The sequence below is a fragment of the Saccostrea echinata genome, unplaced genomic scaffold (genome assembly GCF_033153115.1).
Source record: "Saccostrea echinata isolate AGI-Se365-2 ecotype Australia unplaced genomic scaffold, CSIRO_AGI_Sech_v1 ptg000003l, whole genome shotgun sequence".
In the NCBI taxonomy this organism is placed as follows: domain Eukaryota; kingdom Metazoa; phylum Mollusca; class Bivalvia; order Ostreida; family Ostreidae; genus Saccostrea; species Saccostrea echinata.
In genome coordinates this window covers 9,810,164-9,836,424 of record NW_026889752.1, presented here as the reverse complement: position 1 = coordinate 9,836,424, position 26,261 = coordinate 9,810,164, and the positions used below count along the sequence as shown (strand labels likewise).

Genomic DNA, 26,261 nt, shown 5'->3' with positions numbered 1-26,261 from the left:
CTTGTTTTCTTTTTAAAATGCATGTAGATCATTTTATTTATCATAGCTGCATTTAATATAACCCACATGGAAGCTTGTTTCATTCAGGAATCTTCTTACTGAGCCTGCAACAATCTTAGGATCCGCAGTCAGGTCGCTTTGAGTCCAGTCCATGTTTTCCTATATGACGACCTACATACCATTAGCCTCGAGTCCGATTTATTTCATCGGTACTTTTCTAAGTAGTTTAACTAAATCAGAACATTAAACACCTCAAATTAAACCTTCGAATGCACAGTGCACAAAAATAGAATTACGATATGCACAGTAAAACAAATGTCATGCATGCATTGTACTTCCATGGTAACTATGTAAACAAATGCCATCAACACGGAAGCAAAAAGAAAAAAGGAGAGAGAGAGAGAGAGAGAGAGAGAGAGAGAGAGAGAGAGAGAGAGAAAGGAAGAGAGAAGAGAAAGGAAGAGAGAAGGGGAAAGAGAGAAAAATTGGCCCCTAAATCGCAAAAAAAAAAAAAAAAAAAAAAACCATCTTTTTTTGGAGATGCGCTAAGACCTTTTGAACTCTACAGAGAAACGAGCCCGACAATAAATGTACAGCAAAATACGATTTTTTTTTGATTTTTTATTTATTTTCTTGCTTTTTTCTTCTTCTTCTTCTTTCTTTCTTTCTTTCTTCTGTTCTTTTGAAAGCCAAATGATATGGAAACATGTTTCTCAAAACTATTCAATTCAGATAACTACGTTGTACAACAATTTTTTATTCTTAAATAGGTAGTTTACTGCATACATCTTCATCGGAATTGGTGGCGTAGTGGTTAGCGCGCCTGCCTTTCAAGCTAAGGGTTCCGAGTTCGATCCCTGCTGAAAGAACATTTTTTTTTTTTTTTTTTTTTTTTTTTTTGCAGTTTTCTTCTTTTTTTTACAGCCCAAATTACATAGAAACACTTAAAAAGGTGGAAAGACCTCTAATTGTTCTGTGAACAATTAGTCTACTAGTTTCAATAAGGCTTGCAATATGGTTTTGGTATTGAAATCATTGTCAACAGCTATAAATTAATTATTTCAAACACTATTGAAATCATTATTTTAATCACTATTGAAGTCTTTATTAATTTTCAAAAGTGAACATTATTTAAATAGTGGTTGCAACCTGGTTTAAGTTTTGAAAACATTAAAAGCCTATTTTGAAATAATTGTTTCAATAGTTATTTCAATAGTAGTTGCAACCTGTGTTCGGTTTTGAGAGGCATTTTCAACCACTATTGAAATAATTATTTAAATGGTGGTTGCAACCAGTTTTTGGTTTTGAAATGCACTTTCAACCACTAATGAAATAATTATTTCAATAAGAAACGTTATTTTAAAAGTGGTTACAACTTGTGTTTAGTTTTGAAATGCACTCTCAACCACTATTGAAATAATTATTTCAATAGTGGTCGTTATTTCAATAGTGGTTGCAACACCGCCATCCTTTACATAACATATGTAAATTAATGTTATGTTTAAAACGAAGAATAACAAAGTTATATAGTATTAAATTTGTAAATCAAATAAGTTAATACATGTGATAAGATGACAAATCATATTGTATTGTGATGACGAATTTCTTCGTCTTCGCCGTGTCTCCCTCGCTATCGTCGCTGCTTTTTCTTCACAATGTTAACAGATTTTTCAGATTTTTTTTCTTGCTGACAATTGTAAAATATAAGGCTGGATATTCAATTTCATATTGATAAAATCAGTGATTTGGTCGTCCACAATGCCGAAAATTCAGTTTCTATCGCGTATATTTTAGTAAGATTGACGTGAAGAGCTGATCAGTCATTGTCGCCTTTGACGTCACAGGGTCACGTGATCGCTATCTAATTAACTTAGATTTTTAATTCAGGGGTTTTCATTTGAGTCAATAATTGGTGCATTACCGCGGTTTATCCGTAGTAAAAACTCAAAATTTATAAACTGTGGTCATAACGGACGTTTTACGCTTTTAATTTCAAATAATTTAGAAACATGCGATGTCCTTTAGGGTAATTTTTTAGCTTTAGAAAATCGACATTAATTTTGTGAAACGCAGTCAATTGAACGGGTGAAGTGATCAATTATTCTCACTTATTAAAGATACTGTCTAGAGGTTAATTGTACGGACGAGTATAAAATGTAAATCGTGTAAACAATCCTTGATATTTTTATATTTTAAAAGAATATTTCATGAGATTCATGTTTCTTTAAAAGAAATGATCGATAAAAAATTTAATACGAGTTTTACCATCATCACAAACCACATCCAAAAGGTAAATCCTCTCCCATTCTGGCTTATAGGAGAGAGAGCTGTATCAGGACAGTGGATTGAGACGATGGAGTTTTTTACGCATGCTCACGTTTAAAGATTTGGTCTTTTGCTGACTTATATTTCTTATTGATTTTTTTTTCTTTACGATTGCAATAGACACCTCTCCCGTGCTACCAAAATGGGTCTGTATATTGACTTATATCAACTTTTAATGTTGACGCCTAAGAAGAATTTGCCTGGCGACTAAAAATTTGCATTGGGGACTAATTATTTTTTGATTAAAAGCCAGCTGGCGTCTAAATTTTAAACGTAAATTAGAGGCCTGTAAAGTGTATAAAATTGTATGGTCCCACCTCAATCTTCTGTAAGTACATGTAGTTTCGTAAGAGAGGAGATATATTCTCCTGATGAATTATCTTTTGCTTTTGACGAAAGTGCCACGACATTATTATAGCAAAGACAGACATGATAACACAGTTTGCAGCAATGTGCCAGGTAAACTTCAGAGCAACCAACATCAATGCAGCGTGATCGTCTGGTTTCCATACGGCCTGAAAGGAAAACTGTGGATAGAGTATGAATGCCAATTGCCAGTACCAAGTTCCTTGAAAGAGAAACCCAAAACATTTCGTCATTGCACACACAATATTATTGCGATATATTATTTCCAATGCTATCCCCGTCATGTTGATCAGAATTGCATAGACAAGCAAAGTGTGCAAGAAAACATCCAGCTCATTTCGGCCATGTAGATGATATCTGAACAAAAATGCGTTCATTCCAAGGTTTAATAACTGTGAAATGTAATCTGCATTTTTGGAAGAGAGACCCTATAAAACATTAATAAATCTATAACAGCACTTTGTCCGAAAAATGCGTATAAGGTCACGTGATGTTGATTGTTCATTCGGAACGGCTTTGATTTTATTAATGAATCAAGCACTTCCACAATAATTCCAGTTGAAATCATAATCAATCTCAATATTGGTTCCAGTGGTATTTTCTGTATTTTCCAAGGTAAAAAGAAAAATGGATATTATTATATAGTCTATTTATAGTCCGTATATAATCTATACAAACGCAAACGGTTCATAACACTACATATTCACTGCTTTTGAAGCCGTATTCACCGGAGGGTCGGTGCGCGTGCAGCGGCATTGTGACGTCACAATCAACACCTCAAACAACGTTGTAAACAATGGTTGCAACGGCCGGAGCCAGCTGTGTATCTGAGCAGGAAAAACATTGGCCAAGCCTATCGCAGGATTATTTTCTAAACATTTCGATGTCTTACAAACAGCAAAAGGAAAACACGGAAGCTATAACTTGTAATCTGGACATTTTTTTTTATTTTTCCACGACAGAAGTTCGTAAATGAAAGTGGTATCATCATGCAGCCTTCAATTTCTTAATTCAAATCCGGACTATATAATAAAACAATTATGGACTCTTTCGGTGGTGAATATGGTTTGTTATTCACCAGAAAAATATCAATATTGACCTCGGCTTCGCCTCGGTCAATATTGATATTTTTCTGGTGAATAACAAACCATATTCACCACCGAAAGGGTCCATAATTGTATAATATAGCGAAGATTTAAATTGTACTCTGCGCTGCTTTGCATCGAAATATTTATGAAGAGTGGATATTGTGTACCAGATTCCTACATATATCAGAAACGATCCGGGAATAACATGTCCACCAAATGTTCCCATTCTTGAATCTGTCTGAAAAATTAAACATTTTGATTCTTATCATATTCAATTTAAAAAAAACCAGTCGATTAAAAAAGAAGAAAAAGATAACATTCACTTTAAAATGCCGAGTTCTTAATCTTAAACTGTGAGAGTTATTTATGTCACATTCCAATGACATAATTTTATCAAATCTGAACTTTGCAATGTAAATTTATGTCAGTATATGAGCCAAATAGAAACTAACATATAGAAAACTAAAAACAAACAAACAAACAAACAAAAACACCCCCCCCCCCCAATAAAAATCAGTCTCCAGAAATCTGACTTAATGAACATGTGAGCTATTAACATATCTGTTTGTTTAACAGTGTCATTTGTTTGTGTGTTTTTTTTATTATGTTATTATATACTTTATTTGTTTGATCTTTGTTTCGGGGGGTGGGGTGTCCCTGTGTTTGACCTGTTTTTATTTGCTTGTTTCTCTATATAGATTATCTTCTCTACACTAAGTTACTTAATGACATTTGATATCATTTCCACCGTGAAGGGTAAAAAATTTGCTTCACTTACTATTCAGGCCCATAAAACGCGGGGGGGGGGGGGGTGAACCCGCCCCCCTTTTTCTGAGTATAGAAATATTAAATTTTCCTTTAGATGCTGGTTCTCCAACCCCAGTCCCCCAACCTTTTTTTTTTTTTTGATGTTGCAAGGTCGAGTCGAGCACTGGCAAATTCAAGGATTTGGACGGTAAATTACTCCTCTTTTTTGCTTGTCAGATTTTTTTTTTGGGGGGGGGGGGGGCTTTGGCGAGTTATACCCCTCTCACTTTTTGGAGGAACATACTTCGATTTTTAATTTCGAACATTTGAAGAGTTTTGACGGCTCCAGGTGATCAATCTGATCGTCACAGAATTATTTACTAGGTTCATGTGTAACTACTCCCCTTTAATTAGATAATCATTGCTAAAATTTTAAAACCTATTATGCAAATCATATTTTAAGGGACACACTTAAAAATCAAAGTTTTGTTTGTTTGTATGTTTGTTTGTTTGTTTGTTTGTTTGTTTTTTTTGGTTACCTGTCAGAACACTTACATATAACATACCATATTTACATGTCACTTACACCCTTTTATTCATAGATGGTTTTCTGTCGAGGTGTTTTAAGCAAGAGTTATTTCCCCATGGCCGCCATATTCTAGGTCAACATCCCCAGATCCCTTCATTATTCAACCAAGTTCAATTTGTTATACTAGGCACTGAGGTGAAGATAAGTTTTTTCTTACGAATATACATTTTAAAAGCCTCATTTAATTCTAATTTCAATATTGTAAACATTTCCCCCCATATATTTCTGGCATGCATATTTAAAATTGGTTGCTCAAAGAGGAAAATTCACTACTTTGACCTACAAGATGGCGGCCAAGGGGAATAACTCTGAGGCAAAACACTTCATAGGAAAACTATCTATAAGAGAGAGATGGAACTTAAAGTATAGATAGCACGCTATCGTTTCGTTATAAAAAAAAATATCCCTTTTCTCAATGGACAAGGAATATAGTTCATATACAACATTACATTTATTATGTGTATTTATATGTATTATGGAAAGGAGAATTTTTATTAAAGAGGCGAATGATTGTGTGTGGCTCGTACTTACCTTAGATTTACGAAGGCTACTGCAAATTGTTAAGCTCACTTGCATCACACTGGAAAGAATGTACGAACTTATAGCAAACACATATTGATAGTACATGTAATATAACCCTGTGATGAGAGAAAGAAAAATTACATGATTCAGTTTAGACTATTTCAAACAAAAGTAATCAGAAATTTTACTCACCTAAAAATTGGCAAACGTTTCAGTTAACCGTGCGTTAATTAAACTTTAATGGCATTATGAAACTACACTATGCTTTTCAGAGGAAACAAATATAATGGATTGTTGCACATTTGTACTTACATTTATACATTCCTATTTAAACATTTAAATACATCCGGAACTTGCCATGGTGAACCTAAGCGTTTATATCCGTGTGGCCAGTGATGTTGCTTTGATCTACCTGTGTATGCATAGGCGGATCCAATGAGGGGGATGGAGCAGTTCCAGCGAATTATCGGTTTATTAAATCGACAAGATCTAGGCCCAAGGGATCAATTTCAGTTTTTTTTTAATTTTGTTTTTGTTTGTTATTGTTTTTGCTTGTTTGTTTGTTTGTTTTTGTTTTGTTTTGTTTTGTTCGGGGGGGGGGGGGTTGCACAGCCAAACATTTTCAGTGAGAAAGGGTGGCACCAGCTATACTATACATGTAGCCATACCGACAAAAATATCGGGGGAGGCACGCCCCCTCCCCTCCCGCGTTCCATGAGAGCCATGAGATATAAAACTATTCAAATTAAAAAATAATTTGATTAAACTTTTTATTAGAATCTCATGAATACTACTCTTTTTTTTTTTCTTTTTCATGTTGCCAGACTTCTCTTTAGTAATTTCATAGACTATGGGCCGAAAAAACCCTTGCTTACTTGTTTACCCCCCTCCTCCTTCGAAAAAAAACTAATTCAGTTATAAAATGCCTAGCTTTGTATTCATTCATCAATTTCAACTCAAAAGAGTGTAAAAATATTAAGTTTAAATTATGTGACAACAGACTAAAGTTACTGTTGAAACATAACTTGTGTGTACCTTTTGTTTTATGTGGACGCTTTGTAACGAAGTTAAAATATTCACCAAAATATTCAACCAAAACTTCTAATTTTCCTTCATTCATTCCACGCTCGTAGAGAAACTTCCTCGACCGTTATAACATGTATATAATATCATTGTTTTAACTAATAAGTCAACAAAAAAGGCGAATCACTAAATCGCTACGCTGCATAGGCAATTTTAAAAATATTTCGATTATTGGGAGAGAGAGAGAGAGAGAGAGAGAGAGAGAGAGAGAGAGTAAATGCTCGAATTATTACCATTTATGTTTGTTTCTTGTGATATGAGAGTAGAAATAAAAAAATATTTTACAGTGTACATGTACATTAATTAATTGATAATAATTGTATATAATCATATTATACATTGAAACCCCTTGTTTACAAACCACTCTCAGCATTTAAATTCCGATTCATTTATTTAGTTTTGTTTGTTTGTTGTTTGTTTTTTTTTTCTTTATTCGTTTGTTTTTTGTTTGTTTGTTTGTTTGTTTTTCTTTTTTTTTGGTTTAGTTTTTAGTTTTTTTTATGATTGTATTAAAGTCATAATCTCATTTACTGGAAATTATAATCATGTTATACTTATAATTCAAAACCATGAGAACCTCGCAAGCTCATTCAGCTTTATAGCGGAAACCTTGTTCGGGAGAATTCGTTTCTTTTTTTCTTTTTCAATCGTAAACAAATTCATCGATCGCATTGTGTGTGAGATATGACGCACTTATCTTTATATTTTTAATATTATGTTATCAAATAATCTAGGTCCATGAGACACAAGTATGTACTAAATACATACATGTACATATGTTAATATATTTTGAATCTCATGTTCATGTACAGTGTACATTATATGAAATATATAAATTATAACGTTGTGAAATATAATTACACGTTTATGATCAGGAAATTGGAATGCAAACTTGTAAATGTCACGTCTCGTTTAGTTACCAAAAACCCACACACAGAAATTAAATCACATCATTTACCGATTTCATTAACCTTACTTCAGGAAATAATTTATTACAGGTTTGTTTATTCACGTTTTCTTAAGCAAAATATTTAATCCGGAGTAACTTCCTGTCATGCGAAATAAATAAACATCCGTATTTGTTAGGTCCGTGTGACGGTACATATTGTCGTTTTGTACATATTGTCGTCGGCGACAATATGTACTTACCCTCACTGCACATATTGTCGTCCATCTGTACATATTGTCGCCGACTGAAAAGTTACATATGTACATATTGTCGCTGGCGACATTATGTGCCTCACCCTCACTGTACATATTGTCGCCCCAAAGATATTGTTGTTTAAAGATGTCTTTTGCTGTTTTTTGGTAGTTTTGTGAATGTCATTGGTGTGAGAATCACACTGACGTGTCTCGTTTGCTATTTCATGCAGCATGATTGTGACGGTACATTTTGTCGTCCTGTTCATATTGTCGCCGGTGACAATGTGTACCTTCCCTCACTGCGCATATTGTCGTCCATCAGTGTTATTGTATATGTTAACTTTATTATTAAATTATGAAATTTTACCTGTGGAATAAGTATATAGTATATACAAGTTAAACAAACAGAATTTACCAAAGCAAAAAAAAAAAAAAATCAAACCACCAAGCGAGGGGGGGGGGGGGTGCTACATCTGTCTTTGGTGTTTGAGAAAATTTCTAAAGATTTTCTGTATATATTCCTATGTAAAATTTTGTTTTTGTTTGTTTGTTTGTTGTAAAAATGTGTTCTTGAAAAGAAGCTGAAATTATGAATAGTTAACAGACAGACGGACGGTCAGACAAAATGTGATCAGTAAAGCTCACTTGAACTTCCAGTTCAGGTGATCTAAAAATGTTATTTTTTGCGTTATTCTTATATTATGATTAACAATAAATTATATTTATAATATTATATCGGCATATGATCGTATATAAGAATAATTTCCAAATAATATTACTACTGAACAAAAAAAATTACCTGTATTCAATCTCCAATTATATATTACAAGAAAAAAAGACTAGCTGATTTATCAGATATTTCAAGAATTACGGTATCTTGATATTTCACAGTGATGTACATCAATCCTGGACACATTTTCTGACCAAAAAGTTTTCTCCCTACCGTATTGCGAGTAATGCTGTCTGTCCCCCTCCGTGCGTGTGTCTGTTCGTCAATTTCTCTTTCTTTTCTCAAGTAAATATTCGTCAAAACAATGTATAGACGACAATATATACCGACCTTGACTGTACATATTGTCGCCGACGACAATATGTGCTGGTGCTTGACTGTACATTTTGTCGTCCATTAAGCAGGAAGAAACTAAGGCTCGTCTCGGTACATATTGTCGCCGGCGACAATATGTACCGATGGACGACAATATGTGCAGTGAGGGTAGGTACATATTGTCGCCGACGACAATATGTACAAAACGACAATATGTACCGTCACAGGTCCGTGATCTGATGTTGTATAAAAGTAATTTATATGATGTATTTGTGTACGATAAGGATTACCCATGAATTTAAGATGACCAATTGTTTACACTACAATTTAAAGCAAAAATGATCATTTATATATTAGTAAATGTTTCAAAATGTGAGAAATATTTCGACCCTCCCCCACAATCTTGTTTCTTTTGTTTGTTAGCTATTTTAAAGGGTCATTTATATTTAATATTCGACAGAGTTTATGCTAAATGGACAACATTCGTTTTTCACTGTATTTAGGTCGTCAGATAAATTCTAGATGTGACTCTTACATATACATGCATATACATACATATATCAATAAAACCTTTTGTTTCACTTTTTGTCTTCATTTAATAATCTTTATCCTACAACTACCTCTTGCATTGACCTAATAAAGGTAACCTAATAATCCAAAGCTTTATTCGGTCAATTCCCTAACAAAACCTCGTGCATGTATTCCGACTTTTAAAAGTATTGTCACGTCATACACATTACAATGTTTACACCGTGAAGTCTTAGTTTCAACTGCAGAGATGTACCCAAATCGGTTGAAAATGAGGTCTGATGTAAAATTATATTGCAGGATAAACAAAATACATGGATATTATCTTGAAATATAAGCAATATTTTGGGCTCGGTTCGAAAACGTGATAGAGGGCTCGGCAAGCTCCGCCCTCTATCACGTTTTCTTACCCTCGCCCAAATATCGCTCATATTTTAAGACAGTAACCTTGTTTTTTATATGAATCTATCGTTTGTGTAATTTTTCAAAGATTTTTTTTTTTTTTTTTCAGCCACAGGGAGAAGAATGAATATATGTTTAAAATACAGGTTATATTAAAAACATTTCATGTAAATAAAAAATTGAAAATTATTTGTCATCATCTATGTTATTTTAGCTAATGTGGAAATCAAAGTTAAATACTCGTAATAATATTTTTCCATTTTCAGATAGAAATCTTGTTTTGGTCAGAGACAATCTTTACCCTAAAGCTCAACTTTTTTGGACTTTGAAAAAATGATTTTGTTTCGCATGAGGATGAAAATATTGATTTTATTTATTTCATTTCAACATATGAGGAAACCTGGCATTTACTCCCAGGAAAATATTCAAAGCGAATGAGGTAGGAATCAACAGAAATCACTGTTTATTCAATTCAAGTGGAGAAAATGCATTCAAATATAAAGTGTTCACCTAACTTATCTAGACCTTTTGAAAAAAATGAGAATGTTTAAATTTAATTACAAATTAAGCTATATTTTGTAATATTTTATTTCTTTTATTATAAAAATAAAATCAGAATACTCCAACTGCCTAAAAACGCCACAGAATTATAACTGTTTAGTATGCAGTGTATAGAGGATTCTTACTGACAAAAAAGACAACTGCCTCAATAAAAATGGAACTCGGAAACTTTCTTATCTTGTGATTGATCATCAACAAAATTACTTTGTTAAAAATCATTCTGATTCTACAATACTCTGAAATTGATTTAAGAAATGAATGTAATATTTTTTTCTTTGACCGACGTATCAAAGAAAAAATTTGGACGGAAAACGTCATCAATGCGCGTAGCGAATTGATGAAAACGTTTTCTGTCCAAATTTTTTCTTTGATACGTCGGTCAAAGAAAAAAATATTACTTTCATTTCTTATCATTTAATTATATGATTTTAAAATAATAAAATGAAACTTTCCTTCAGCTTGCTATTAAATTTACGCATCAAAAACAGTGCGTAGGAATATATCAGAACAATGTTGCTGAAATTCAAAATGGCTATCTAGGCCTAACGAAGAAAAAACGTTCTCAAATATTGTCGTGTCACTACCAACCTTTTCTAACAATGATTAACAGTTCTTTAACACAAAAAACTTACCTGTTGTGTTATCATTTTTTTGCTATATCCCAATGGGTATATTTCCCCCGGTAACCTATCTAGGTTCGTAAATTTAAAGGGATGCTACTCGGATATCTTAACAGCTCTTTCTATATGTCACAGAAATTTTGGATTTCATTTGCGCATCTCTTCATCTGAATTTCAAACCGAACATATAAATATGAATCACAACCTGTCCATGCTGTAAAATCTGAAAGAGTTTGTTGCCTACTGTTTAACATTGAAAGAATTCCGTCCTCATTCATGCAGTGTCGTTTTTCTCGATCATTCGGTTCCTAACGGCATTTTCCCGCTTTTGTAGCATGAAAACATTTTTGTCATACCAGTTATCTCAAAGTCAAACATTTAACATAGGTATGCTGATTTCTTTCCTTCTTTCCCATTACTGTATTGTTGTCATGCAGACGATCTGATTTGTTTAGCAAAGGGGGGTAATTCAAAAAGAAACGAAAGTAGAAAATAAGTCAGGAACGCAACGGACAAGTTTCGAAATTCAGGAAAATATCTATTAGAGAAAAAGTATTTAATTGATCCTTCATGAACTTCTGGAAGCGGGAAATATACATGTAAAGACAGACAAAGTAGTTCCGGCTGCTAAGTGCAAGCGAACTCCAAATTCTATTGATGCAGTTATCAAAAGAATTTTTTATCCAATCAGAATCAATTATTTTATAGAAATTAAATGATATTGAAAGGATATTCGAGTTCCCCATTGACAACAAACTGTTGAAAATCCGCTGGGTACTAATTGTGCTCCTTTATTAGCCGACTTGTTTTTATATTCCTATGAACCAGAATTTATTCAAAAACTTCTACATGAGAAGAAGCAAACACTTACCGTGGCCTTCAACTTGACATTCAGACATATCGACAACGTTTTATCAATTAACAAGAGCTACTTCCATTCATATGTCGACTCGATATGTCCCAGTGAACTTAAAATAAAAGACACCACAGAGTTTGCCAAATCATATTTGGGTGTTTCAATGACTATAGACGATAAGGGCCAACTAAGAACTAAATTGTATTACAAACGAGATGTATCAGCTTTTCCATATTCAACTTTCCTGATTTATGTAGTAATATTCCGCTATCAACTGCATATGGTGTTTATAATTATGTCTCCCAACTTACACTCAAGAGCATGCTCTGACTTCGACCAATTTATAAAACGAGGGAGGCTACTGAAATATAAGTTGATGTTACAGGAATTTCAATAACCTCTTTTAAAGTCAGCATTTCGTAGATTCTACTGTCATTATAATGACCTTGTTAACAAATATAACCTATCACTTGGTCGTATTTCGGTTGATGTGTTTCATACTAATTGTTAGGCATTTGTTTTATACTAAATTTGACTATGGAATGTTCCGTCTACCTAATTAAAACAAAGGGCTCAAGGCGGGTGTGGCCGGTCGAAAGAGGAAGCTTACTCTTCCTAGGCACCTCATTCCACCTTTCGCTATAGTGATAACTTTGAAAACTTTGATTTACTATAGTGATCCCTATGAACTATAGTTATAATTATGAAAACTTTAATTTACTATAGTGATAACTTTGAAACTTTGATTTACCATAGTTAACTACAGTAAACTATAGTTTACTATTGTTTACTATATAGTATATTTTTTTGTTAGGGAAGTAACAAGAGGTTGTGAAGAGGACTTAACATTGTAAATGGTCATCGTGTCGAATCTGCAAACTAAATAGAAACAAGGTCAATAGTGTAACTTTATACGAAGCACTGGAAATGTACCCCTTAATATGACCAATGGCACGAACAATAGAAGTTGTCAAATTTCTGGGAAGCCCTTTCCCTTCCTAAAAACTATGAAAAGATAAGAAAGTCATAAAAAAGGAAAACACAAAAAAGGAGAAAACAACTAGCAGTAAAACTTGCATGTAACTATACCACATCCTACATATTTAAAATTTACGTGTTTAATTTGAAAGTTGAAAACCAATGGCTTTGAAATAAATCCGGGCCTCCATGAAATATGTCCTTCCATTCGTCATCATGCAGAATAAAACTAATAATGGCATTTTAGTTGTTTATTTTTCTCATTTTATTTGAACGTGTTTATAATTTTTTTCGTAAAAGATTGAACAAATGCTAACATATTTCTACATGAAATCTTTGAATTCGTCATTTTACTTTTGCTGAGAGAAATCTCATAAATGTACGGGTATCTAAATCTGTAAACAATTGTTGACATTTCAATGCAGGCTTTCGGCAAATTCCACCTGACGCTCACTTATTCCTGATCTACCCTTTATTTAGTAACTACAAAGATTGATCGCATAAAATCCCATTTATTTTCTGGGGGAAGTTTCAGAAATGTGAGTGTAAGTTTCGGTTTGCTACTCTACGTGTTTTTGTATAATGTGTGGCAGTATAAGTATTATTATCATATGTTTATCAATAGAATGTAGAAGACAGCAGAGACAGAAGCATTTTGATCCGAATATGCTAGAATAAGCATGTTAATTGCCAGGGTAATTAGCAAATAAATTACTAGATACAGTGATATACTACAATTATTTTTCTGCCTGTGATCAAATACTTCAGCGATTGCGCAATGCTAATTCATCGCACATGTTCATACGTATATTTAGTTAGCTATAGAAATAATTTCGTTAGATAACTAATACAATTGTATTCATGGGTTCATAGATCTTCCTTATTTTATATATCGTCAAAAATAAGAATATAAAGCATTCTCGTTTGAAATTGCAAAATGCAATATCTACAACCATTTTTGGTATTCTTGTTTGATAAAAAAAGAATTTAAAATGCTTGATTAAATAGAATCTTTGGATTTCCTGATTTAGGAGACATATCTCTCTAGCCATTCCAATATGTCAAATGTTACCTGTAAAGTATATGGGATATACTAAATAGAGAAAGTTTGGTAGGGTGTTTATTGTATAGAGAAATCAAAATGAAGAAACTGATGTCATAACTTATATTGTAAATAAAAACAACACTCAAAATGTTATAGATGTGCTGAAAAACATGGGAAATAATTTGAGAATGAGGGGATGGCAACTTGTGACAGAACAAGAGGTGTAAGGTTTTAAGAAGTAATTAAAAATTTTAATTAAGAATTTTCTAAGAACATTACTAAGATATCTTATATTAGATCCATTATATTATATGTGAACCCTCCAGGTAAATGGTGAGCCTTGGGACATTGAAATGAAGCTGTATTTACGTAATATGACCAGTTTCATGATTTTTTTTTTTTTTTTTTTTTTTTTTTCAAAGAATGAAATACATGTTAGCCTTTAACTTATTTTAACCATTATAGATATCGATTACATTAGAAAAGCATTCAGTCTGACTAGTGTTCATTTTAATTTCTTAAGAAAAGTCAAGTTTTTTTTTCTATATAAATATGAACTAGATTAAAGACTAAGAATCTCTAAAGTCTACATGTGAGGTCTTAATTCAGGTTTTTTAATTACAAACAGATATTTTCTCTTTTTTATGTTGACAAACATCGGCTGGAACAAAAGATTTTCTTTGCCATAAACATGTCTGGTTTTAAAATGAATGGGAAAAGCAATAAACGTATGATCTATTATTTAACTGATCCTAGTTTTATTTCTTGAAGTGAAAGTTAGATTGATGTCAGAGTATCGAATTGAAGGACTTTCTAACGGTAAACAATAACAATTAAAGGAGAAGAAAAATAATCAAAAAGTAATTTTCTAAATAAAAAAAAAGTCCTTGTAAAAAATGCACATTTTCTATAATGTTTTACTTCTATGACGAGGACCGTTCACGGTAGCTCAGTCGGTAGAGCGCTCGCTCCGTGATCGGGAGGTCGTGTGTTCGAATCTCGGCCGCGACAGACCTAAGTCGATAAAAAATAGGTAGCAACTGTTCCTTCGCCATGCGCTCGGCACTTTGGAGTGAAAGTTGCGGGTCTTTCGGATGAGACCTTAAAAACCGAGGCCCCGTGTCACGGCAGGCGTTGGCACGATAAAGATCCCTCACTGCTCAATGGCCCTGAGTGCCGAGTAAAGGTCAAAATTTGAAGCCCTTCACCGGTATATGGTGACGTCTCTATATGAGTGAAAAATTCTCGAATGGGACGTAAAACAATATACAATCAATCAATCAATCAATCTATGACGAGGAAGTATAGATCGCTCCTGTACAATCAAGTACATACTAATTTTCATCTACGAAAGACATACATGTGTATACTTTAATTTAAGAATATCTTTTTTTTTAAATGTTTAAGTATTTGTTACCTTTATATTTAACACAGATGTTTGTATAACTCAGAGGAAATACTGGTGTTTGACTTTATAACTTATTCTCCACGAAGAAAAATATAGACTTATTAACGTTAATATTATTGAAAGTCGGATACCTGAAATGAGTTTATTCATGTATACAATATGCATCCCAGTATTTAAGTTAATTGAATGGAATGTGGATGACATACAGGGCCATGAAGGCAAAAGTAGAAAAAGAAGGATGGAATGCTGTCAATTTGGCCAGACAGAAGAATAAGATACGCTGTGACTGTATGAAATACACGCAGCATAAAATTTCATCGCAGGATATATTGCTTTTCAATGAAAAAGCATTATATGAGATAAATGATTACATGAAAACGTTATCAAGTTCTGTGTAACACTAACATTTGTAATATGGGACATGTTGTTTCGTTGTTTGATTTACATTGAAATAAAGTAATCCTTCTCAGTATAAAATACAGATATTGATCACCCGAAAAAAGTCATAACGATGGTAACAAGATAGTTCTAGGGATTGACATTTCTCTAGAACGTGTATAGGCAACATATTTTACTAGAAAGAATGAGATATGTTAAATCATTTTTTTACTAGACAAGTTAACATATTTAGGAAACAACCTTGCTTTTTCATAAAATCTTTAAAATTGTTTTTGTGGTTCTGCCTTGGTTGAAAAAAAAATATTCAAGGTACAGGGCGTATGTTTAATCCTGCATAAAAATTGTCAATTGAGTTCAAGGTTTGGAACTTTCCACTTTAAGATAATTTCAGAATTCAATCTAATTTCTTCCAAGTATTAAAAATGACTTTGATTGCACGTTTCCTTTCTGACCCAATTCCTACTGAGCCAATTGCGCCTCTGTTACGTTTATTAATTAAAAGCGATATTTATAATGAAAGTACTTTTCTCAGGAATCTGTATACATTTCAGAAACAATACTACAGAAACTGCAGAGAAATACTTGGTCACACACACACATATGTACTTTTAGTTACTTTTTTCAGCACATTAATGTTTCCAGTGATTTATTGAGCATTAATTGTATTCTTATGTTGAGTGATTGTCTAAAGCTTCATATATATATCGTCAAAAAATAGGATTGCTTTCACTTCATGATATATCTACAGCTATGAAGATTTTGTTGATGGCTAGCTTTGTTTGGTTATATGGGATCATTGGTATAATTCCAGATTTAGCAGACAGTGCTTCCCTGGAAAAATCGGGGTCGTCTCCTGGTACTGGAAAAGTGTCAGGTGTTTTCCAGGATATTCCCAATCCAGACAGCTCGGTACGGTTGTCTATGGTTCTGAAAATTCAAAATTTGGCAATGGATGCCAAAGATGATAGGAATAACACTCAAACTGAACGGAAGATGCTTAGAAACGTAACAAAAGAAATGAGGAATGTGAAGAAATGGCAACGGAGGATAGAAGATGAAATCTCAAATTTTGAAAAAGAATTAAGATCTGATTTACTAAGAACTTTGAGGAAAATTTTAAGAGTTTTTCAATATCTGTTAATGAAACATTGGAGAGTATTCTTGAAGATCTACATAATTCCAAAACTCAACTGCTTGATATTTCTTCACGACTCCCAAAAGGTAATTGCTTCTTTTTGCCATTGCACTATAACTTGAACCTTCAAGTTTCTTTTTCTAAAACATCGATAAAAATACATTCAAATTACTGTATTATTTGAAAAGTTTTAGCAATGAGTTGAAAGAACAACTCCAATTATAATTTCATTCTATTTTGATTTTTTTTTTTTCAAAATTATATTGATGTCTCATTGCTGGGAACATTAAATTTGCATAAAGCTAACCATGTATCATAATTACATGAAAATTTCCTTTAAGCTGGAAATTAACTTTTGGCCTAAGAGCAACTAGACAGGAAGTCATAAAAATGAATAATAATAATAAGCTGATTTTCTTTATACGAAAAAAAATACTTTTATTGTAAATATATTCCAGATAAATTCTCATTAGAATGAACGAGAAATAGTTCGATCAGTAAAGGACTATGTATAGAGACAATTCCTTAATTTGGTTGTAGTTCTGGTCTTATTTCATTCTAAAATGATTTTTCAATTTTTTTATTTAATAAAAAAATATCAAAAAGCTCGATGCATTTGCTTCATCATGCAGTCGGTAATCTGAGATCCATGTATATAATGATTAATTAGCTGTTGAATATTTTTTTCCTTCTTGTCATACATATAGTTGTTATTAATTGTTCCTTTTGTTAAAAGTCTTCCCACAAGACTGCATGGAACTTTTGCAAAGCAATCCCGGTTTAAAAGGGAAAAATGGAAAATACGAAATATACCTGGACGGGGATAAGAAACCCGTGTACTGTGACATGAGTACTGACGGGGGAGGGTGGACGGTAAGTACACGTATATAGGTATATATGTCCATTAAGAAAAAAAGATAACATGGGTTAAAAATTTTAGTAACTTCGAATTCAGAATCTGCTTAGGGTAAATAGATGAAAAATTTCATATAAATCATTGATACTTGCTTAAAATGCAAAACATTACCAGCATAATTCTTTACTTGTTTATTTGCTTTTCGGGGTATTTGTTTTATTTGAGTATTATTCTTGCACTGATAACATTTTTTTGTTTGCTTTTTTTTGTTCATCTTGTACAAAATCATTTTAAAAACAGGTCATACAAAAACGAGTTGACGGGTTAACAGATTTTTATCGTACTTGGGAAGAATATAAAACTGGATTCGGCGATCCTTCTAAAAGCTACTGGATAGGTATAACATTTTACCTCATTATCTTTCTTAAATAACCATAGCGTCTTTGTTTGCCTTTTGCTTTATGCTAAAATTATAGGAAATACATTGAGCATAAATGCCGTGTTTTTATTTAAAAAATAGTTTGATGTTCTGTAGTTAAATCTTCATTTCAACTGAAGACTAATTTATCTGTTGGTCATTTTTGTGAACAATAGTGTTTCTTTAGAATTTAACCTTACTTTAAAATCTAATTCCTTGCTTGTTTGCGAATTATGATTTTAAATTTTCAGGACTAATAGCGAATCTTCTACCAAAATAATGTAACATATCAAGTTTCCCAGGAGAAGCTCGGTGCCACCTAGTGTAATATGTCGAGCATCCATAGAACCTTCATAGTGACATACCATGTTACATGTAAAGCACCAACAAATTATGTTATTGACACGATGAAATATGGAGATAACGAACAGTAATCAGGCTCAAAAGTCCATTGAAACAATACAAATTGAGAAAAAAAGCAAACAGGGGTTTCTAAAAATATCAGAGGTGGGATTAGGTGCCATGAAGGAGTAAGCATCCCCTGTCGACCTGTCACATCCGCCGTGTGCTAGTTGTCATGGTCGGAAAAATGGAACAGTCCGTAGACAATTCTGTGTGTAAATAATGGCCTAACAATTACTATGAAAAACGTCAGCCAGCATATCACTTAATGATAGATTGTATTTGCTGACAAGGTCATTGTATCAACCAATATAGAACTTTCGAAATGATGACTATAAACGAGACTGTTGATATCCATGTTTCATTAACTTAACTCATTTTTCAATAGGTTGTCTCTTTTTAGAAATTATTCGTACGTGAAACATGCTTTTGCGTATCGAATCAACCGGGATATATAAACCTAATATGCAAGTGATAAGGGTATATTGCTATATAAGTAAGGGAAGTTGACAATAGAGAAAATGAAGTCATCACGGTTATGAAAAAAAAAATGTTGTTAGGTTACTATTAACGTCTTTTTCATGTAAACTATACAAATATGAAACAGATGTGTCAGACTCTGTGGCAACTTTTATTTCAAGTTCACTGGAATGTATCGAGTCGACATATGAATGGCAGTAACTATTGTTAATTGATAGATCTAAATGTCGAGCTGAAGGCCACAGCAAATGTTTTCTTCTCATGAATGATTTTTTAAATAGATTCTGCTTCATAGGACATCAAAAATAAGTCTGCTACTAACAGGGCGCAATTGGTATCCATGAGAATTTCGACAGATTATTGGAAGACCTGATCTCCAAAAACTACATAGATATTATCAATTAGAAACTCAAGCATATTTTTAATAACTACTTTAGAGTACTAGTGTGTGCAATCAGAATGCTTTTTGACAAATCAATTTTGCAAATGACCAATGACAAAGTAAGTATATTTACGAGTTTCATTTTTTATTGAAAAAGCAGCTGTGTGTGATGTCAAAATCCCTGAACTTTAATTTATCATGGGGAATGGTTGTATAAAGTGTAAAAAAGGGTACGCTTTGGTGTTAACGATTTTGGTAAAATTGTGCAATTTGTAACAACCTGTTACATATGTAATTTTTCGTTCAATTTACAATCAAGTCATTCAGAAAAAAATGTTTGTTGATTGCACACATAACTTCATATCATAATCTGTTGAACACGAAGTGGCCAGAAACTCCCTTACTAGTATTACTTTGAATACCAATAAATGATACTAATTAATCAGAGAAAATGTTTTTCTTTAGCATATGTATATCTGTAATGAACAAGTCCCCCACTCTCTCTCTTCAATTTTGACTTTGTTAAGAATATTAGGAAAGATAAAATGAAAACCTAACTTCTTTCGTTAAGAGAAAAGGCTTCTAGTTGGATTTGAATTATTGTTCACACAGCTATAGAAAACAGCTAGTGCCACCTTTCTTCTAGTACCTCAGATGTTTGTACATTTCCATCTATTGGTTTTCTGTGACTACAGAGGAAAATGTATTTTTTTTTGTTTCTGTATGGATAGAAATAATATATATTTTTTTAATTTGTTGAAATGTGAGTTTTTTTTGTGTACGGATGTTGTGTTTTCCTAAATCTTGCCAATTACGATGTATATGTCAGGTCCCTTTCAGTTTAATCGGTAGACAAAAATGTTGTCTAATCAGAAATGTGGCCTTCTTTTTGAAATCAGTGGTCACCAGTTTAGACAAGTCCAACTGCATCAACATAGGAGAATATTAAAAAAAATGTCTTACTTCAAGGTAACGAGGCCATACACTTACTCACAAAGGAAGGCAGGAATGAACGCCGTGTTTATATTGAGAGATATAGCGGTGAAAAAACCTTTGCTAGATATTCTAGTTTCTCAGTAGGAGACGAGCAGAGCAAATACAAACTGAGTGTATCAGGTTATAATGGCACTGCAGGTAAGTTTACATTTGTTAGATTTTTCATATACCCTTGTACGTCTTCAATTTTGAGTTATTCATTTTTTAAAAACAAATTCTCCGTATCCATGTTCACTGACAAGTGTTTAGTTTTTTTTTTTTTTTTTTTTTTTTTTTTTTTTTTTTTTTTTTGAAAATAAGATATCTCTCCTATTTTTAATCTAAGGGGATGGACTAACTTATCATAGCGGAGCAAATTTTACAACAAAAGATCAGGATAACGACGAAAGGGAGTATGGAAATAGTGCTGAAATGCGTCAAGGCGGTTGGTGGTACCAGACAGGATACGTTTCCCACCTGAATGGGGTGTATGCTGATAGTGCCACAAAAGATCTTAAGAACATTCAATGGAGTCATCTCGATTCCTTGAAAAGTACTTCAATGATGATCAGACCTTTGCTTTAAAGACTAAATGTCAAGGATATAACGTACGTTTCGTTCTATGCAACATGAAAATATGTGCAATGTTTTCGTAATATCTTCATTCTTGCTTTCATACCAGTATTTTCTTGTAATGAAAAAAAAATGCATTAAAATTACATTCTTTAAAGATTAATTGTTCATACTTTTTAGAATTCTGAATTATTAACAATATTAACTAGTGTTCTGTAGAAAAAAATCAATTACATCATTTATATATTTTTTTTTTTTCAATTTCAGATTTAAAATATTGAAAACAAATGTTGAACTTATATTATTTTTACATTAATTATCATGTTTAAAATAAAATTCATAAGAAAATTTTAATTCCCCTCAGTATGTGTTGTATTTAATATTTCCTTGCAGATATCCGGCAATCATGCTTGGAATAGGACATGCATAATACAATTAGCTAGGTATACATGTACTTTAAAAAATTCGTTATACGGATATAATGAATTACAGATATAGTAAAAATAATTCCAGGTCCCTAGAAATTCCTTTAACCGAGTTTTACTGTATATCACTGAAACCAGGAAAAATCATTGAATATTACAATTACGTACATGTATATTGATGCATGTTCTTTTCATGATAAGTTTTTTCAATGATAAAATATATTTTTGTCCATAGCAAATTTTCATGAAAACATATATTGTTCTAATTTAGTCCAAAATTAAGAAATAGACTTATTATTTTTATCAAGATTCTGAAAATTATTTGTGATTTTTCTCATCCGTTTTAATCAAGGTATCCTTTGGTACTTTGAAAATCAGGAAAAAACTTTATAAGTTGCTAAGCTGTTTTGATGAAAACGGAAAAGTCTCCTACCCACTCTGCCTCCAAGGAAATACATGATGAGTTGTTTTTTTTTTTAACAAAGTTTGTTCAATTTTTATAGAAAATATTTTTATATGATCATTCTCTTTAATAATGTGTCAATATAGACTTATATTTACAAAAGATAGCAAAACTTACTCCCCCTTGATAATTACGACAAATAACATAACAGAAAAAAAGTTCTGTATGGTAGTGGCCCTAAGAGGAGCTGCTTTCTACGGGCGTTAATGCTGAATTTATGACATTGAGTATCAACAAGCAAACTGTGGAACAACAAAAAAAGTGTTATTAACTTCTGTAAACGTGGATATTTATACAAGTTACTTATTACGCGAATATTTTGCAGAAACCTTCTCTAGGATAATATTTTTGATACTAAAACAAGAAAAATGCATTTGAAACCTTGTTAATTCTAAGATAAGATATTGTTCAAGAAATAATGAGTATAAAATATTTATCATTTAAATGATTATGCAAATACAGCTACTTTGTATGTTCTCAAAAGAAAAAAAAAGAAAATTAATTAATTAAAAAAAAATTACTTGAACACTCTCTTTAATTATACATTCAACATAATATGACTCAGCAGATCGCAGTTTATTGCAACCTACAGATCATGTACAGTGCAATTTACTACTTTCGCTTCAGCATCTATACTGATATTTAAAAACCCTTTGCTTGCTAATTTAATGCTAATTATCCTTATCCTGTTCTTAATTCTGGTTTTAAAACTACTTTAATAAAAAAGTCTTTATAAAATAGTTTTATATTTTTTTATATTGATATTTTAAACTACAAACTAGTTTTCTTTCCCTGTTCTGATTTTTTTAATGAAAATAAAATTTCGTTTGATTTTTTTATGCTAATACGTCAATGCTGATTTTAAGTAGGCCAATGCTCGCTATGCAAGTTGTATCCTCTGCCTGTTGATGCTGATCCTGGAAATGCTATTCTAAAAATGCTGATAATAGTGCTCACTGGATACTTATGTTATTTTGCTCATGCTGATGCTGATTTATGCAACAGTGAAATACTGTAATTTATTTACTGAATAAAAATGATATTCTGACATAGCTGCAATAATGTAGCCCTCTCCGATTTTTTTAATCTGATATTTTCAGGAGAGGGCTACAATTCCACTGCATCTCCGTAATGTTGCAAATGTATTTTTTAGATACGGGCGACTGCAGGCAAAATAAATTGTTTTTGCATTCAACTTACTTCCAATGAGACGGAATTTTTATTCACTGTCAACATCATAGCCCTTTATACGCGAAAACCAAGTAAAATAAATCTGCGTGTTTACCAGTCGTTCTCCTCAGCAGCCATGACAGTTCTAGTGTGATGAACTGAGACTTGCGCTTGAAATTTAGAATCACTTGATAAAGTAAATCTCGGTGTTGATAAATGTTTGTGTTGTATGATATCACTTAACATCGATAAATAAAAGCATTCCATGGGATATTTTTTTCATAAACAATTTTATATTAATGCAATAAGTATTTTGATAGCCCAATTGCCCATTAAATTGCTTATTTCTTTCCATAATCCTCTCATCACTAGAGCACCATATCTTATCCTCCTTCAATGAATAAAAAGTCTGTAAAACAGTCTGTCGTGTGTTGCCACCTTTGTGACGTTTAATAATTTGCTTGAAATTCTCAAAAGTATTATTAACAATGGCATATAATTTTAGCTGACACAAAATATAAATATGAGAAATAAACTAATTTTGTAAAGGGAGATAATCCAAATTTCCAGTAATTACAACTTAGACTTAACAGAAAAATCATGAAAATGGGTCTGAAAACGCCACTGACTTGACCGCACAAGGGAAAGTTCAGACCCATGAAGAAAAATGGCAACACACATCAAACATTAAACAACATGGGAATAAACATATGTCCCATAATGCAACAAAACCCCATCTGTTCATGAGACTTATAGGACAAGATAATGTATCATCTATTACAATTCAATTATAATAAAAAAAAATAATAAAAAATAATAATAATAATAATTTTCCCTATGTTCTATGAGGGATAGACATATGCCCCCATAATAACAAAATCTGAAGATAACTGTTAAAAGGGATGCATTTCATATGCCCTTCTGAGTATTAACAAATGACTCAGGGACTGATGTGCCTGATAAGGGATAAACATATGCCCCAATATTCACAAAGCATCACATTCCTCGCCGTCTTTTACCAAGTTCACATGTGTGTAGACTCTTCATCTATCAGCTTGAAGTATTACATGTAATAATTGACTTATTAAGCAATAATGTGCCTGGTGAGGGGTAGACATATGCCCCCATATTAAAAATACATCACACTGTAAATTTCATTGCTGTCTTTTTCCAAAGTTTATATGTGCGCAGTCTTGTCACCTAACAGCCTAAGTATTAACCAATGACTTAAGCACTATTGTTCTGGATGAGGGATAGTCGTATGCCCTCATATGTTAATATTCCTGAAAATCACTTTGAAAACAAGATCCTCAATGAGTAACAAAAGGCTCCATTTCCACTCCAGCATATATCAACATGGTGTCACATTTCTAATATAAGATTTAAATGCATCCGATTTCCATCTACCCAGGAATCTAATCTGACTATCACTCATCCCCCTTGATGCACAGTAAGAGGCCATCCCAATTCGAAAGGAATGTCCTTTGAATCTATTGACATCTAAATTACAAAACATGAGACTTTGCTTTAATACATTTGAAAATTCTTGCCTTGTGACTGCAATGTTTGGGGGGTAGCAAAAAAGGGGCCCATCACCCCTCCCTCTCATTTTCAAGTAGTGTTCTAATGCCTCAACAGGACAGTATTTTAAACAATTGCAGGAATTAATTGTAAGAGTAAAAACTTTACCGCCTGAATGTTTATAATTTTGAAAGTGAATCAAAACCTTGCTTATCTGAAAAGTAACTTGTGACATTTGTAAGACATGATTAGCAGTGCAAACTGATGTTATTTCTCCTATTCTGAGGAAGCCATGGAAAGCCAATAAAAACATTGCTTGAAATAATACTTTTATATATATGTTTGATACTGTATGTTCTAATGCATCACAAATTTTATGTAGAACTACTATGGTTATTGGTAAACGAATATCCATTGAAGGTCTCGTTTTGCGACAAGAACTTAATAGTTTTTGAACAAGGAGGCATGACGTATTGTCAGGCAAGTTATTAATTCTATGTATATATGCTATTGATGAAATAAATGACACAATGGAGGAGGCTGCATAACCATCAGCAAATAAATAAGAGATAAACAAAGCCAAAGTATCCTGAGACAATGGAAGATCATTACCGATATTAAATTTGGTCGCAAAATTTCTATAAATAGACCATGCCCGTTTATATGCCTGAGTGGAAGCTGGTTCCAATGTTGAAGTCAACAGGTTCCTCAAGACTGGTTCAAAGGTGGTAATGCTGGCAGCTGAGGAATCACCATTGGTTCTTTGTCCATCTAAGGAGCCAGTTGATGGAATTGCTGCACCTTCAAACGAGACAAGCAGTCACATAGAATATTTTCTTTGGTACCAAGATGCCTAGCTTGAAACAAAATGTTAGACTGCAAACAAATGAGCACTAATTCTCTTACGAGATACATTATACGTTTATCCTTAGACGATTGCTTGTTAATGATATGCACAAGGGCATAATTGTCTGTGTAAAAATAAATACACCTATTTTTCAAAATATGACTCCACACCTTAAGAGCTAACACTATTGGATAAAATTCCAAGAGAGTAATATTAGATTTTTTCCAATTATCATTCCAAGTCCCATAGAACCAGTGCCCACCTAACACTGCCCCATAACCAATGGATCCTGAAGCATCTGTATACAATTTCAATTCATTAGAATCTACCCACCTATCTGGTAAGAAAACTGACCTACCATTAAATTGTTCCAAGAAGGCTAACCAAGTATGCAAATCTGCTTTTACCTCTTTGTTTAGTCTAATGCGATAATATGGTCTTGTTATGCCAATAGTAGTATTGATAAGTCGCCTTAGAAATGCTCTTCCTGGCAAGACAACATTACAAGCAAAATTAAGAAGACCAATTACTGATTGCATATCCTTCAAAGTAATCTTTTTGCTTGGTAAAAGCTCCTCAATTGTATCCCTACATTTTTTAACTTTAGCAATAGGTAGTCTTGCCTCCATCATCTCAGTGTCTAATTCATAACCCAGAAAAGTCATTACCTTGTGAGGACCGAATGTTTTATCCTTAGCCATTGGTATATCTATGTCAGCACAAACTGTTAAGAATGCCTCAAGTTTTTTGTGGCATCCTGTAGCAGATTTGTCAACAATTAGAAAATCATCTAATACATGAGTCATAAATTTAATACCTAATTTTTCCTGAGCTATCCACTGAAGTGCCGTACTAAACCTTTCAAATATACGACAGGAAGAACTGCAACCCATCTGAAGACATGTATCA

General features: G+C 32.6%; 1 protein-coding gene and 1 long non-coding RNA gene across 2 annotated transcripts; one reads left to right on the top strand and one right to left on the bottom strand.

Annotated features, from left to right (window-relative positions):
* Nucleotides 1-3,885: 3,885 nt before the first annotated feature.
* Nucleotides 3,886-11,115, bottom strand: LOC133178857 (uncharacterized). Its single transcript, XR_009720053.1, has 3 exons — nucleotides 11,032-11,115; nucleotides 5,647-5,695; nucleotides 3,886-4,017 (listed from the first exon to the last, which is right to left on the bottom strand). It is a non-coding gene; the product is annotated as an uncharacterized LOC133178857 (long non-coding RNA).
* A 5,681-nt stretch (nucleotides 11,116-16,796) lies between these two features.
* LOC133178860 (ryncolin-1-like) lies at nucleotides 16,797-21,188 on the top strand. Its single transcript, XM_061313533.1, has 5 exons — nucleotides 16,797-16,926; nucleotides 17,577-17,713; nucleotides 17,997-18,093; nucleotides 20,348-20,512; nucleotides 20,700-21,188. The coding sequence occupies exons 2-5, from the start codon at nucleotides 17,594-17,596 to the stop codon at nucleotides 20,936-20,938; spliced, it is 621 nt and encodes a 206-aa protein (XP_061169517.1). The 5' UTR covers nucleotides 16,797-16,926; nucleotides 17,577-17,593; the 3' UTR covers nucleotides 20,939-21,188.
* Nucleotides 21,189-26,261: the final 5,073 nt, after the last annotated feature.

What these genes read in the sequence shown, in the direction of transcription:
- LOC133178860 (XM_061313533.1), top strand. Translation starts at nt 17,594, where the DNA reads ATGGAACTTTTGCAAAGCAATCCCGGTTTAAAAGGGAAAAATGGAAAA. An exon ending in CTGACGGGGGAGGGTGGACG is followed by an intron (nt 17,714 to 17,996) that starts GTAAGTACACGT and finishes TTTTAAAAACAG; the next exon opens with GTCATACAAAAACGAGTTGA. An exon ending in TTCTAAAAGCTACTGGATAG is followed by an intron (nt 18,094 to 20,347) that starts GTATAACATTTT and finishes TCTTACTTCAAG; the next exon opens with GTAACGAGGCCATACACTTA.